At 51.7% G+C, this 15945-nt stretch overlaps 1 protein-coding gene across 1 annotated transcript in view; it reads right to left on the reverse strand.

The window, feature by feature from the left end:
- Window positions 1-14530, reverse strand: part of LOC311313080 (FERM, ARHGEF and pleckstrin domain-containing protein 1-like) — a gene marked incomplete at its 3' end in the record, with an annotated part of 88574 nt that extends 74044 nt beyond the window's left edge. Inside the window, exons 1-2 of the mRNA XM_084443116.1 lie at window positions 14462-14530; window positions 10312-10517 (exon numbers count right to left, since the gene is read on the reverse strand). Coding sequence (XP_084299242.1) covers window positions 10312-10512 — 201 coding nt within the window. The 5' untranslated portion in view covers window positions 10513-10517; window positions 14462-14530. The remainder of the gene's footprint in view (window positions 1-10311; window positions 10518-14461) is intronic.
- Window positions 14531-15945: the final 1415 nt, after the last annotated feature.

A 15945-nucleotide genomic window follows, 5' to 3' on the forward strand; every position in this document is an offset into this window, starting at 1 on the left:
CGTAGAACACGCTGCAACCAGCTGTCCAGGAGACATCTCTCCTGCCAGACTGTGAAGCGGTTGGAAAAAGGTTGTGCCGGAGATCGCGGGAACAGATCGAGGAACCTGCCATAGTTCAATTTGGCCCTGACCGCCACCGGACAGCTGAGAAACTCTGCTGTCCTGGCCCAAGGCGGGCCACCCTCGAAAGGGAGATGAAAAATCCCCATTGGGAGTTCCATGTCCCTGAACAGCGCGAGAATGAATGGCATTCCTGTCAAGAAGCACTTCATTCACAAAAAGAGGAAGTGAGCCGACACCGTCCGCATTGCTAACAAGCCGCCGTCGCTCATCCCATTGAGAGAAAACGGCGGAGTGTTGCAATGCGGGAAGCCCCGCCTTCTCATTTGCATGATCTGTCAAGGTGCCGTCTTTCGCAGACCGACTAGACGGGACATGAGAGGCGGGCAGTGATTTCGCGCCAACATCACACAAAGCGGCCAGGCGAAAACCATGCGACTGGTGCACGTTGTGAGATGAAGTGTGGATATCAGACACCATAGGCCTGCTCCTTTTAGCTAAAGGCCGAGCGTTGGTATCACACACACTGACGGAGCGACGCCTCGGCTGCTCATGAAAATAGCCAGCCGAGGCAGTAAACACGGAAGTATTCTCACTGACCGGCGAGCGTGAAAACTCTCTACCTGTCGAACACACAGGGAGAGGCTCGAACGCTCGGCCCGAATGAACGAACGCCGTCTGGGGGTCTAGCGCATCTTTTTCGCCGCTAAACCCCGCCAGCGGTCGGTCCCGAGAAAACTCCGAACAGGGCAGTACAGCCATAGCACTTGGCCTGGGCGCACACATCCCCTCTGTTAAAAACCCAAACGGTCTGTTTAGAACAGGGGCGGCGAGACCTGCCGTGGTCAAATCTGACTTTCTCACAGAGGACCCGGCGGCTCTAGCCGAATATATTACATTCGCTGAACCGGCGAGAGCTGCGCGCGTCACGTCTGCTCTCTTTGCAGGAAAAAACTCCGCGGCTCGAGTCGGTTTTTCAGCTGCGGCGAGACCTGCCATGGTCAATTCCGACTTTTTCACGGAAGACCCGGTGGCTCTAGCCGAATAGCCTACATCACATCAGCTGAGCCGGCGAGCCCCGCGTGAGTCACGTCTGCTTTAGCAGGAAAAGACTCCGCGGCTCGAGCCGGTCTTCCAGCTGCGGCGAGACCTGCCGTGGTCAATTCTGACTCTTTCACAGAAGACCCAGCGGCTCTAGCCGAGAACATTACAGTAGTTGAAAAGGGAGGAGATGCGGACTGCACATTACAACCAGCTTGATAACGTTGCATCGTGTTTGCTTTATTGAGCAGGGAAACTTGCTCACCGCCGCTCAGAGCGTGGTGTGGGCACAACACAGTCACGCATCTCCACGCACCGTCAATAGGTGCGCCTCTTCCTACCCCAAGCCGGAGGCGGAGCGGTGGGCGCGCTTGAAGACGCCGGTCCGGTCCCGGCACCCTGGGCGGGGTAGGCAGGGGGAGGTCGCGGGGGAGGAGCCGCGTGCGCAGTCCAGGAGCCCGGGCGAGCCGGTCCATGGGCCGTAGCGGGGCGGGACCCCGTGGCAGGTTGTTTAGCCTTGTGTGTTCGCCGGCGCTTGCTCCCAGTCGCGGCAGCATCAGCCGGAGCACGCGGACGTGCCGGCACACTGCGCTCCCCCGGAGCAGCGAGGTGGCGAACGAGGAGGAGCCGGTCCTGCTCCTGGCTGCGACACTGCTCAAAGATGTTAGACACAGCCGCCCCAAACAACCCCTCCCTACTGACCGGTGAGTTGAGGAGAACACTCTTGTTTTCCTCGCGCAGACGAGTCAGGGAGAGCCATAGGTGGCGCTGCTGCACCACCGACGTGGCCATCACTCCACCCAGACAGGAGGCGGAGATTCTCACAAGCTGAGCAACGGCTCCGGCGGCTTCGGCCATCTCCGCTCTCCTGTCTTCATCCATAGAGGGGGGGGTTTGCTCCGTAGCTAGCTGGCCGATGTAAATGGCCAGCATAGCAATGGAGGAGGAGGCGCCACTAGCCGTAGTGGCTTCCGACGCAGAGAGAACCTCGTCTGCCTCGGAGAGCTCTTCCTCATCATCCGTAGGCGCGAGGGAGGTAATCGGGGCCGCCGGTTGTTGCGGGGGCGCGCCGATGTCCTCGCCGACCAGCTGGACCAGACCTTCAGTCTCCAGCGGCGGCGGACCGAAGAAATGCGCCCGGAGCATCCTCTCCATGGGGTCCAGGAGGGCGCAGATCTCGCAGGCGGGGGACGGAGCCAGACCCGCTCTGGCGTGCTGCGGCCCCAGACAGCGGAAGCAGAGGTGGTGTCCCACGTCGCTGTAGCGGGAGCCGCAGACACAGAAACGATCCGGCGGATCAATCGGCGCCGGCAGGGGGTCATCTGAGGACGCCGCCAGCTCCGCTTGGGTCCGCTGAGTAGACATCTTCTTATCTTCTCCAGTAGCAATGCGAGCTGAAAATTTCGAAGGAGCAGATGTGCGGGCGTAGCCCGCTTATACAGTGGTGCACCGGACCTGGTTGGACACAGGTGCGTGTATGTTTTTTTCTTCAGTCAATGTAGCTAGCTGGGTTTCGCTAGCCAATAGGAGCTAGCCCTGTGGGGCGGAGCTCCACGAAATAGAACTGGACGGTCCAGATCCCAGTGGGTGAGAGGCCGAAAGTAGACCACGGCTGTGTGACTGTGATTCAATAACTCAGAGGGATTTCTCTCAGCAGACGAGCGCAGAGGCAGAACAGAGGCAGAACAGAACATCTGATGGATCAGAGGCAGAACAGAACATCTGATGGATCAGAGGCAGAACAGAACATCTGATGGATCAGAGGCAGAACAGCACATCTGATGGATCAGAGGCAGAAGAGAACATCTGATGGATGCAGACGAGCGCAGAGGCAGAAAAGAACATCTGATGGATTGACTCTTTATCTGGGAGAACAACATAGTCCCCAGGGGCCCGTTTCAAATTAGAGAGGGAGGGGACAAGATGTATGGTACACACACACACACACACACACACACATATACACATACGCACACACGCACACACCAACACATACACACACCAACACATACCAACACACCAACACACACACACACACACACACATATGCACACAAACACACACACACACACCAACACACACCAACACACACACCAACACACACGCACACACACAGAAGGAGGAAGTAATCGAAAAGAGAGAGAGGGAGGGAGAGACCGGGAGAGACAGAGAAAGGAGGAGAGAAGAGAAAGCATCCGGAGACAGAGAGACAGTTCCAGTTTGCCCCCCCCCCCCCCCCCCCCCCGTTTTCTTCCAGACCGTTTCCTTCATCCAGACAAATGTAGCTCTGCCCCTCCCTCCCAGCCCAACCCCATCCCCCAACCCTCAACAACACACACCAGTATTTGCCATGTCTCTCCTAAGATGCTTTTTTAGCCTCTCTTACTCTGAAATGTAATTTAATGTAATGTATTGCTTTATAAATGTTCTTAGCCGGTAAAACATACTCCAGGAGCTCGATCGCCTTGTTGAGAGGGGTCAGGGAAGAATTTTCACAGCTCACTTATCTGGCCCCCGGGTAATTACTGTTTTTTTGCTTCCCTCTGGAATATGTAGGGGTGGGTCGTATGCCCACCTCCCTTGTTCTCTGTAAAGCGCATTGTGTTGCCTCTGGGTATGAAATGCGCTATACAAATAAAGCTTTGATTGATTGATTGATCGTCCCACCCTCCACACACACCACAGACCACCTAGGACACGCCCACCACCATCCGTCTGCGAACGCCGGCTTCGCCACCAGGAGAGAATGTGGACATTTCTGAACAGAGAAACCGCAGGTTGCAATAGCTGAACAGGTTCTGGCTTGGCGGTGTGGCTTGTCCATCATTATGGTAATTCAACCTATTTTTGAGAAAGAGCTTCCCCATCAAATATAAAGGCTTACACAATACATGGAAGTTGATGGACGGTATGAAGCCAGATGGTCAGGTATACTGTTCCCTAAACTTACGTCGGCCTCCATAGTTTAAAACCGCAAAGAAGCCTGTTTCTAGAGGTGTGAGGAATCGGCCACCATGGGCTGGGGTCGGTGACAATGTAGTTCCCAGCCTGCAGAGTGCTAAGTAGGCCACCGCAGGTCACGTGACCCTTTAGGGGCCCTGATTCGGTCCCTTTCTGCTTCCCTAAAGCTGATACCCTGCCCGACAGGCTGCAGAGGAACAGGAACCGAGGCCTCTAGGGTTACAGGGCCAGAGGTGTGACAGCCAGAGCAGGGAAACATAAACCAGTTCTCACCCTGACGCGTCAACAATGGCTGCCACAGATTGATCCACCATTACCTGAAGTAAGCGCTCCTTAAAACGAAACGCACGACGCGGATAATCAAATCCGTCTGGAAAGGGCAGCGTCTAAACAGGCGAGTCGCAAACATTTCCCTGCTGAGACTAACATACCCAACCTTTCGGAGCGTGTCGATAGGGTAGAAAATGTGTCCAACAGTCAGTCCGCCCGCCCACCTCGCCACCTCAGCGGCTGGCGTCCATTACATCCGGAGAACCGCCGGGCAACTTTGCATTTCATTTGCGCATCCTCCTTCCTTTTCAAGCCCGGCGTGAAACGGACAATTATGGGATGGCAGGGGGGAGGGGACGGCAGGTAGTTATTGACGCAATTAAGGGCCTCACGCTGGCGGCCTAAGGCGTCATCGTCATGGCAACTGGCGTCAAGACACCCATGCCGAGGGAGGGAGAATGTCCGGTCTTGAGCCTCAGGCCATCTATTAATATAAACAGCCAAGGACTCTGGCCATTACGTTTTCCACTGCGTTCAATGCTGACTAAAGTGTTTCCAAAACGAGTCGGTAGGCGTTGAGAGGGATAGAGAGAATTATCTCAGTAGTAGAAATCTTCATATGGCCTAAAGGAATCCTGGCCATCAGAGACTGAGCTGAAAATGAGGTAAATATCTACTGAAAAAATAAGTTTTGATGAAACGGACCGACAGAGCACTTATGGCTCTTTTTAGCCAAAATATGCATCAATGACTTTGGAGAATAGAGGCCTTTGTGAGGACCGGTTAGAGGATGAACTCTGGTACGAGAAACACATCTCCCCCCCAGTACTGAGGAAAGAGAAGAGATTGAATCTGTGTTAAATCGAGCATTCAGAAAAGCTCTCTGTTAGCAGTCTCCCTTATCTTTCTCTCTCTCTCTCCCTACTGTATCTCTCTCTCCCCATCTCTCTCCCTATCTCTCTCTCCCCATCTCTCTCTCCCTCTCTCCCCATCTCTCTCCCTCTCCCTTTCTCCCCATCTTTCTCTCTCTCCCTCTCTCTCCCTCTCCCCCCATCTCTCTCTCTCCCCATCTCTCTCTCTCCCTCTCTCCCCATCTCTCTCCCTCTCCCTCTCTCCCCATTTCTCTCTCTCTCCCTCTCTCCCCATCTTTCTCTCTCTCCCTCTCTCCCCATCTTTCTCTCTCTCCCTCTCTCCCCATCTCTCTCTCTCCCTCTCTCCCCATCTTTCTCTCTCTTCCTCTCTACCCATCTTTCTCTCTCCCCATCTCTCTCTCTCCCTCTCTCCCCATCTTTCTCTCTCTCCCTCTCTCCCCATCTTTCTCTCTCTCCCTCTCTCCCCATCTCTCTCCCTCTCTCTCTCCCTCTCTCTCTCCCCATCTCTTTCCCTCTCTCCCCATCTCCCCCTCTCTCTCTCTCCCTCCCCCTCTCTCTCTCTCTCCCCCTCTCTCTCTCTCCCTCCCCATCTCTCTCTCTCGCTCTCTCCCTCCCCATCTCTTTCTCTCTGTCCCTCTCTCTCCCTCTCTCCCCATCTTTCTCTCCCCCTCCCCCCATCTCTCTCTCTCTCTCTCCCCCTCCCCCATCCCTCTCTCTCTCTCTCCCTCTCTCTCTCCCCCTGCTGCAGACATAACCCCCAGGTAGGGTGGCCCATCGCTGCAGCTCTCCTAAATCACCATGACACTGTTGTGTCTACTCTACACGACTGCCAACCTACATTAGCATGGAGAAGCCTTGGATAAATGTTGGCATGATCTGACTAAGGTCCATTATAGAGAGAATTCAACTGGCACTTCATATTCACCTCCTTACAGTGTAGAATACCAAGTAGGGACTTTTAATGAGGATATTTCATAAAAGCTTAACCTTTTTCTCCTCACCCTCTCTCTTGAATTACCATGGATGTAGATGGCACCAGTCTGGGTCATGGAGTAATTCCTATTTGAAGGGAGATGGGAAACGCAAAGCATGAAGAAGACTGGAAGACAGGAACAGTATTATCAGTTGGAGCGTTACACACCAAGTTCACCCCGAGCATCAGGCACTGACTCCAAAGTCCCGGAAACAAACTGGGCCGGGCGGCTTACCCCACCCCGCCTGGGCCACGCCCCTTAGCTCGCCACGCCTGGGCCACGCCCCTTAGCTCACCACGCCTGGGCCACGCCCCTTAGCTCGCCACTCCTGGGCCACGCCCCTTACCCCGCCACGCCTGGGCCACGCCCCTTAGCTCGCCACGCCTGGGCCACGCCCCTTAGCTCGCCACGCCTGGGCCACGCCCCTTACCCCACCACGCCGGCAACCAGCCCTATCTATAATATAATATAATTACAGCTTACACTGGGTTTCTATGACTATATTAGTACACATGTAGCCTCGCCTTTCTCCTTTAATAACATACATATTATTATTTTTTTAATATATATATTTTTCCCCTCAAGTGTAAGATATTCAGATACAGCCTAGTGATTGAAACTACAGTGAAAGCTCTCAGTCATGTTGCTGCTGGTATGAAGTCAGTACGACCATCAGCAGGTCTTTTACACTGACTATTTTTTGCTGAGAGCCGTGCGCCTCGCTTGAAAACCAGGCTCCACGCCGGAGCGCCCGTCGATGCGCGTCAGACACCCGTGTCACGCAGGCCTGCGCGCGGGCGCCAGAGTGTAGAGCGAGGGGTCTCCACGGCCGTCGTGCACAGGCGAGGTTACAGGTGGGTGTCGAGCCACGGCTCCGAATTAGTAGAAGTGTAACAGAAACTAATTAGGAGAAATGACTCCCCTCAGCGGAAGTCACACTGAATTTATCTGACAGGAAATGTGTGACTTAGATGAGGAGAACAGCTCACACTGTTACTCAAACAGGCCCCTCCCGGAACAGCTCCCTGAAGAACCAATCCGCCGGCTCGGCACCGGAAGCCCCGCCCCCTGCTGTGAGAACGAGACTCCACCCACGTTCCTCAGCAGAGCCCTGATAGGTCCGCACCATCTGACACAAGAGGGCGGTTTCAAACAGCTCTACGTCACACGACCCAGCCCCCATTCATCCACACACAGAACCAATCCTCTGCTTTATATCATATTATTTCCCTCCATCACACCCTCTTCCATGTTTTTACTATCTGCCCATCCCTCGTTCCCAGCAGGAAGTGGTCGGAGGATATTGCTAGTTGGCGTCTTCTCAGGAAGACAACATGGTCCTTTTCGCCGCTCCACCCTGTAGTTGCGCTGCTAAATCAGGATCATAGAGTATACCTTACTGAAATACCACACAGTCACACGCACCCCAGGATAAACGAGCCTGAGGTAAATCCAGGCTTTATTTCTTCACTTCTATAAGAGCATCAGTTCACAGACAATCTCTTCACATGTGACTGATTCATGTTATCAGAGTAAAATCCCCCCCAAGTAAATCATATTGCCGACACAAAGGCTTCAATTATCCATATCTGATATATGAAGAACATATAGCGAGTGTTGAGCACATCAGTCATTTGTTATCAAGCAGATTGCGTTTCACATGAAAGGAATTCAATCTTGCAGCATGACCCTATCAAAAGTGTGATTTATGCAAATATATTGCACTGCACTCGTAAACTCACAAAGAAGGTGATCTAAAGCAGCTACTATCTGGCCCGTCTTTAATAACCACGGTGCTATATATAGTTAGTTTATCTTTAATAACCACGGTGCTATATATAGTTAGTAATCAAAGATCTTTAATAACCACGGTGCTATATATAGTTAGTAATCAAAGATCTTTAATAACCACGGTGCTATATATAGTTAGTTTATCTTTAATAACCACGGTGCTATATATAGTTAGTTTATCTTTAATAACCACGGTGCTATATATATAGTTAGTTTATCTTTAATAACCACGGTGCTATATATAGTTAGTAATCAAAGGTATCATTCATCATGGCAGATCCTGTTCTGCTCATTCAAGGACATCAAAACCCCTCCCTTCAACCTCACTAGTACAGACCGATCTCTACAACAGACTGACCCAAATCTCTAGTACAGACTGACCCACATCTCTAGTACAGACTGACCCAAATCTCTAGTACAGACTGACCCAAATCTCTAGTACAGACTGACCCAAATCTCTAGTACAGACTGACCCAAATCTCTAGTACAGACTGACCCACATCTCTAGAACAGACTGAGACATCAGACCTACATATCTGGTACAGACTGAGCCATCAGAACTACATCTCTAGTACAGACAGACCCACATCTCTAGTACAGACTGGACCAAATCTCTAGTACAGACTGACCCACATCTCTAGTATAGACTGAGACATCAGACCTACATATCTGGTACAGACTGAGCCATCAGACCTACATCTCTAGTACAGACAGACCCAAATCTCTAGTACAGACTGACCCACATCTCTAGAACAGACTGACCCACATCTCTAGAACAGACTGACCCAAATCTCTAGAACAGACTGACCCAAATCTCTAGTACAGACTGACCCAAATCTCTAGTACAGACTGACCCACATCTCTAGTACAGACTGACACACATCTCTAGAACAGACTGACCCAAATCTCTAGAACAGACTGACCCAAATCTCTAGTACAGACTGACCCACATCTCTAGTACAGACTGACACACATCTCTAGTACAGACTGACACACATCTCTAGTACAGACTGACCCACATCTCTAGTACAGACTGACCCACATCTTTAGTATAGACTGTCAAACCCACATCTCTAGTCCAGGCCGAGCCATGTGTCTAGTACAGACTGAGCCACATCTCTAGTAGACTATGCTGTCAGACCCACATCTCTAGTCCAGGCCGAGCCATGTGTCTAGTACAGACTGAGCCACATCTCTAGTACAGACTGAGCCACATCTCTAGTAGACTAAGCCATCAGACCCACATCTCCAGTACAGACTGAGCCATCAGACCCACATCTCTACAACAGAGCCACATATCTAGTACAGACTGACCCAAATCTCTAGTACAGACTGACCCACATCTCTAGTAGACTAAGCCATCAGACCCACATCTCCAGTACAGCCTGAGCCATCAGACCCAGAGCTAAATATATTGCACTGCACTCGTAAACTCACAAAGAAGGTTCTCTAACTAGTACAGACCGAGCCGTCAGACCCACATCTCTACAACAGACTGACCCAAATCTCTAGTACAGACTGACCCACATCTCTAGAACAGACTGAGAAGTACCAGGGTGAGGAAAGGACTACAGTCCTATAGGATACCTCTTATCTACAGATGTGTGAGCAGAGAGACACTGAAAAAAGGTAGCTGAAGAACAAAAGAACAATTCTATAACTGTTGACATAATGTGTAATTCACTGCTATTAGTTTCCAGTCCAGTGACAGCGCTGGCTGTTCCAGGGCCAGTTTCCAGTCGGTTGACAGCGAGCTCTGGAGAACTCTGTCTTTTCCAGCGCTGACCAGCTGATTCTCCTTCAGGCAGCAGCAACAGCACCTTGAAGTTTATTCTGTTGCCATGCCAACCTGTTACCCTTACCAGCACACTGCTGCAACTGCCAAATGAAATCCTACTGTTGACGGAGTATTATTTTAAACGCTAGAGACATAAAGAACCACATAAAGCACGACATAAAGAACCATATATGTACTGTACAGTAGTCTGACTCAACGGATGTAGGTTTTGGGGACAAGCCTTGCCATTCGTTCATTACTGCCCAATCGGTGGCGACGGATTTGAATCCCGGCCCAATCAGATTCAATCCAGACTGCGAGGCACAACAACAACCTAGCAACCGCTCCGTACAAGACGATTGTGATTGCTTAAAGAAATACAGCGACCCCCCACCCCCCATCCCCGAATGGTTGAGTCCAGCCAGACCTTTCTCCGGCGCTGACACGGCATAAAACGAAGTGTGGAGATAGCAGGTCTGGCTATGCGAGACTACACAGCACAGTCCTCCAACACCCGGAAACACCCGGAAACACTGAAACGGTGCGTCCGTTTAAGCGAACTCACCGAGACGTCGAAGAGCTCCTCGGTGTCGTCGAGCATGCGGACCCTGATGGTGACGTGCCGTCCGGGGGGCATGGTGGGGGGCCGGTATCCGGGGTCCAGGGTGCTGATGCCCAGGGTCTCGGGGGCCCCCAGGCGCTGGGCCGCTGAGGGCCTCGGGCTCTGCTGCTCGGGCTCCACCATGGTGCTCTGCTCCGCTAGCATCCAGCCTGGCGATGGAGGGAGGGCAGCACACACAATCAGACACACACACACACACACACACACACAAAGACGTGTGCTCCTAGACTCTAATCTCCTTCCTCTACATCGCTCTCTCCATCACTGCTTGCCTTGAGTCCCTATGCGGGTCCGCCTTACAAGAACTCAATTCAGGTCGTGTCTGTCAACTTTTCATTGGAGTATCTGGTTAGCGGCAGCCCCGCCCCCTCCCCCTCCCCCTCCAATCACAAAACAAAAGAGAAAATGAGGTGGGTGGATTATAGCAAAACACATCAAGACCCAGAGGACAGGGTCCACAGCTTTGTGTCAGACTAGCAGCGTAATTGCAAATGAAGTATTTGCGCTCAAAGCTAATGGGTGATAATTGTAGCCTTTGGGAGAAGCAATTAGCATCCTCTCCCTGAAAATGTGCTGCCCAATTTCAAAGCGCAAGTAGATTTGACAAATGAATATCGCGAGTAGATTAAAAAATCAAGTCCAGACAAATGACTATGACGGTAATTCACACCAGCACAGCCATACTGTAAGACCAATGATAAGACCCAACAGGCAGAAACAGCAAGGTTCGACAACGGATCGTTTTGGACACATCTGGAACAGAACGGTCAGATATCTGGAACAGAACGGTCAGATATCAGGAACATTCCGGTGTTGCGGTAATTCACACCAGCACGGTAATTCACACCAGCACAACCATACTGTAAGACCAATGATAAGACCCAGGCAGAAACGGCAAGGTTCAACAACGGATCGTTTTGGACACATCTGGAACAGAACGGTCAGATATCTGGAACATTCCGGTGTTGCGGGCTACAGTGAACGGTCAGATACGGAGGTGATCCGGGGAGATAGCGAGGGGGAGGAGCAGCAGCGTGAGACCGAGCCCTCTAGCAGGCGACGACGAAGCCTTCCTCCGCATCCCGCCGCTAACAGGGACGCCGGCGAGTGGGGGGCGGGGACCACCTCACCGCTACGACGACCGGCGCTGTTACCATGGCGATCGCACCGCCGAGATACTAAATTCATGAATGGCATTAGGCCACGGCCACGGGGAGAATAGTAATACGCTACTAGGCTACTGCAGTTGCCGGAGAAGGGAAAAAAAAGAAACGTTAGAATTGGGAAGCGAAATCCTGCTGGATCCTGTCGTCATGGCTACCTCCCTGCCCAGGTAGGGGGGGGGGGGGGGGTCTGGGCCGGCCGAGGAGTCGTTCATCCGGCGGGGAGTCAGACGGACGATCCACCCCCCCCCACTCTCAGGCCAAGCCCCAGAGGCCCTCCCTAATTCTCTGTTTATCACACATTCCAGGCTGCCGATGTCATCTCAAGACCTCACCAACTGGAGCATCGGGGCGTGGGGGGGGGGGGGGGCGTGGGGGGGGGGCTGGTTTACCCGGCCTGCAGTGGAGGATGGGGCTGCTGGAAGCCACGCTGTCAGGATACTCACAGCCCAGATTAGAGTAGAGATGGGGGGTTGCATGTGGACGACCGCGCCGGCAACGACTGAACTGAAAACGGTTATGTTCAACAGAGCATGTCTGTTCATTACTCACAGCCTCTCTCTGGAGAGAGAGAGAGAGAGAGAGAGAGAGAGAGAGAGAGAGGCTGTGAGAAATAAACAGACATGCTCGAGAGAGACATAGAGAGAGAGTGAGAGACAGAGAGAGAGGAGAGAGAATGAGAGTGAGAGAGAGAGAGAAAGAGACAGAGAGGGAGTGAGAAAGAGAGAGTGAGAGAGAGAGAGAGAGAGAGAGACAGAGAGAGAGAGAGAGAGAGAGAGTGAGAGAGAGAGAGAGAGAGTGAGAGTGAGAGTGAGAGTGAGAGAGAGAGAGAGAGTGAGAGAGAGAGATAGAAAGAGAGAGAGAGAGAGAGAGAGAGAGAGAGATAGAAAGAGAGAGAGAGAGAGAGAGAGAGAGGGAGCTGATCGAATAAACGGTTTGTTTCCAGTGTGTGGAGGCATTCTGCCATTACCCTCGCTGAATATGAACCCCACAGCTGTTGAATGAACCCAAACACCAGACCAGACCAGACCAGACCAGACCAGACCAGACCAAACCGGACCAGACCAGACCGGACCAGACCAGACCAGACCAGACCAGACCGGACCGGACCGGACCGGACCGGACCACACCAGACCAGACCAGACCAGACCAGACCAGACCGGACCACAACAGCGCTGACCGTGTTCAGAACCAGGGTTCCTATCGTCCACACCTGTCCTCCCACTATCACCATCCCCGGCCTGGGCGGCACGACACATGAGACCTGCTGGAGTTTTCCAGCCGAGGCGGACATTCCCTTGAGACGATGGAAACCAGGGCTCCAGTTGTCACTGACGGTTGAGAGGGGGGAGAGTGGGGGGGGGCGTTTACCGCCTCCGCTCCAAAGCCCAACCTACGGGACAGTCTGACCCCCGGGAGACCGGTAACGTCCTCGTGGTTTCCTCGGTTAGCAGCGTGCTCTTGCATGTCAAAGCACGCAGGAGTTTTCATATTTTGGCTGAGAAAGCGCTTGGCTTGCTCCCCATAACGCTGTAACTAAACACTCTCCAAACAAAGGCGCTGTGACACTCAGGGCAATGAAACAGCAGACAGTGATTACTGGAGCTCACACTTACCCTCCCCTACCCTCCCCTGCCCCCGAGCTCATGATTCAACCTGCCCCGCCAGACACGGCGTTGTTACCGTCGGGAGGCGGGGGTGTGACGAGAGGGCCGCTGCGCCCCGATAAAGGGGGCGCCGGCGTACGATACCGAGGGGGAACAGCTCTGCTCACCGAATCCCGGGGGTGATTTACTCTCGGCTTTGAACTTGTCGGTGGGAAATTCCCCACGGCTGCGCTAGGTGGGTGGACGCTGGGCTGGTGTGGCGGGCGGCGTGGGGCCGGTGCTCCGGGGGCTGCAACAGAGGTTCCTGTGTGTGCTGTGCCCCCCCCCACCCCGTCCCCCCCCCCGCCCCACCCCCCTTCAACACAGCCCAACACACACGCAGGCACCATTTCAACAACTGCACAGCTGGATTTCATTACAGCCGGACCGAAGGGCTTGGGGGATAGAGGGGGGCCAACTGTCTACCTGAGACCTACCCTGACCCACTATCTTCAGCCACCGTGCTTCTGCAGAGCTGGGGTGTGGCTCTCAAACACCGTTCAAATATGACCGTCTTTTTAACGGTTGCATAAATCAATTTCATTGATTCATGCCGACAGAGAGCAGTCTATGGGATTTGGTATTTCCATGTAGGTCTACAGCAGGAGCGATACTTCAAAGGCACAAGTAAATTATTAAGCTGGGAACATGACTAAAACATACTGTTGCCGTAAATTAAATGGGGGAAGAAGGGTTTTCTGCAGACTGAACCATCTCCATCACGGTAGAGGCTCGTTTCACGGCACACATGGGAGGGTCACCTCCGGGATGCGGGCTGTCACAGTCGGGGACAGTAATCCATATAGACGTTGTGTCAATAGGCCAGGCGTTGTGACATAAATACACTGGCTGAATTTACCTGGACACCTATTGGCGCAACGCACTGTGACAGAGGAACGGAAAACGCATCTCAATGGTGACATTTAACCATTTAAATGGCTTGATTTGCTGACACGCATTCAAGATCATTTCATCCTTTTTTATATTTTAAATGTCACATACTGAAGTGTACACAAGCGCATCATGTTTACTAATAAGGAATGTCGCTGGGTTGACTTGGCACTAATGTCACAGATGGAAACCATTGAATTGTCAACTCTTTAGTGCAATGATGAACACGTTGAGTAGGATTTCCAAATGAAGCCTTGGTAGTTATTCCCAACCCACAAGGTCACAAAATCCTCAACAACTGCGATACTTCTAAGACTTATCCCTAATCTGATCCTCAAACAAGTTGCTCTACCCTTTTACACACAGGGCATGATGATTGGGAGAAAATCTTACCCTTGCGTAAAACTCTGGGCGATCCACGTAGTGTCCAAACACAGGGCTTTACGCGCTGGAGCCGGTGTGACTTCAGATGCTGCCCGCTTCGGCGAGAGCCTTCTTCATGGTCGCCATGTCGGACGACTGTGCGTCGGGAGAGACAGGATTACATTGAAACGAGCGGCAGATCCACTCTTAGCTTGTTACCTAAACATCGAGACACAGTGCCTCAAGCTATTGTAAAAGGCATTGCAAGTCAGAGCGTTGCGCGGCCAAACAGCTCCATCTAGCGGTGAGATGGAGAACGGTCTGCGCAGGTACGACAGTAGGCAGGTCTATAGTAGTGACATTGTAACAACATAGAACTAAAGATATCATTGCTTTGATGTGGCGGGTAGTGTTTTTGTGTTACTTCCGTGGGGGGGGGGGGGGATCATCTTGTTACCAACCCACACATCTAATTAGTCTTCACTAATTATCTAACCTTTAAACATAAACTTTAGATAGATAGATAGATAGATAGATAGATAGATAGATAGATAGATAGATAGATAGATAGATAGATAGATAGATAGATAGATAGAAAGATATGGACTTTAATAATCCCTGAGAAAGAAACGGTTGCATAAAAAGATGTCTTGGTAATATTCATGATGTGGGTTTCGAAATTAAGATCTTAAGATCTCAAGCCTAGGTTTTTAGCCTGGCATTACCAAGTGTTAAAGAGTTTTTAAATGTGCAGATCGTTTCTCTCTTTCAGCTTTTTCACCAATGATCAGCACCTCTGTTTTGTCTTGGTATAGCTGGAGGAAATTATGTGACATCCGACCCCTCCCACTCCAGCCACAATCTCTTCATGCCCCTCCCCTCAGGCAGGAGGCTGCGGTCCATCAGGACCACGACCGCTCACCACAGAGGCAGCTCTCTCCCCATGGCCTCCAGCCTCAACGAGGCTGCTGCCCCCCTCGTCAGGAGAACAGAGAGCTCTTTGGAGTCAGTGTTCAGTCTAAAGTCTTTTAAAACTTTGACTAATGCGGTCTCTGTTCTATGATGGGCACGAAAACCGGACTGGAAGATGTCAAAGGTACGACTTGCAGCTAGGAAATCATTTATCTGCTTGAAAACATTTTTTCCAGAATTTTACTCAGAAGGGGAAGGTTGGAGATTGGTCTAAAATTGCCAAGAACTGAAGAGTCTAGTTTACTTTTCTTCAAGAACTGAAGAGTCTAGTTTACTTTTCTTCAAGAACTGAAGAGTCTAGTTTACTTTTCTTCAAGAACTGAAGAGTCTAGTTTACTTTTCTTCAAGAACTGAAGAGTCTACCCAGATAGCAAGCGGATGTGTAATAATTCTGGGCCATATATGGGCCGGAACTAAGCCACAAGGGCCAGATCTGGCCTGTATATGGCCCAGATCCGCTTGCTATCTGGGTAGGTTACTTTTCTTCAGTTTTGAGTGCTGGTGGGAAGATACCCATAAACAGAGAGTCGTTTACAATGTGT

This window comes from Borostomias antarcticus (assembly GCF_949987555.1).
Source record: "Borostomias antarcticus genome assembly, chromosome: 9".
Classification (NCBI taxonomy): Eukaryota; Metazoa; Chordata; class Actinopteri; order Stomiiformes; family Stomiidae; genus Borostomias; species Borostomias antarcticus.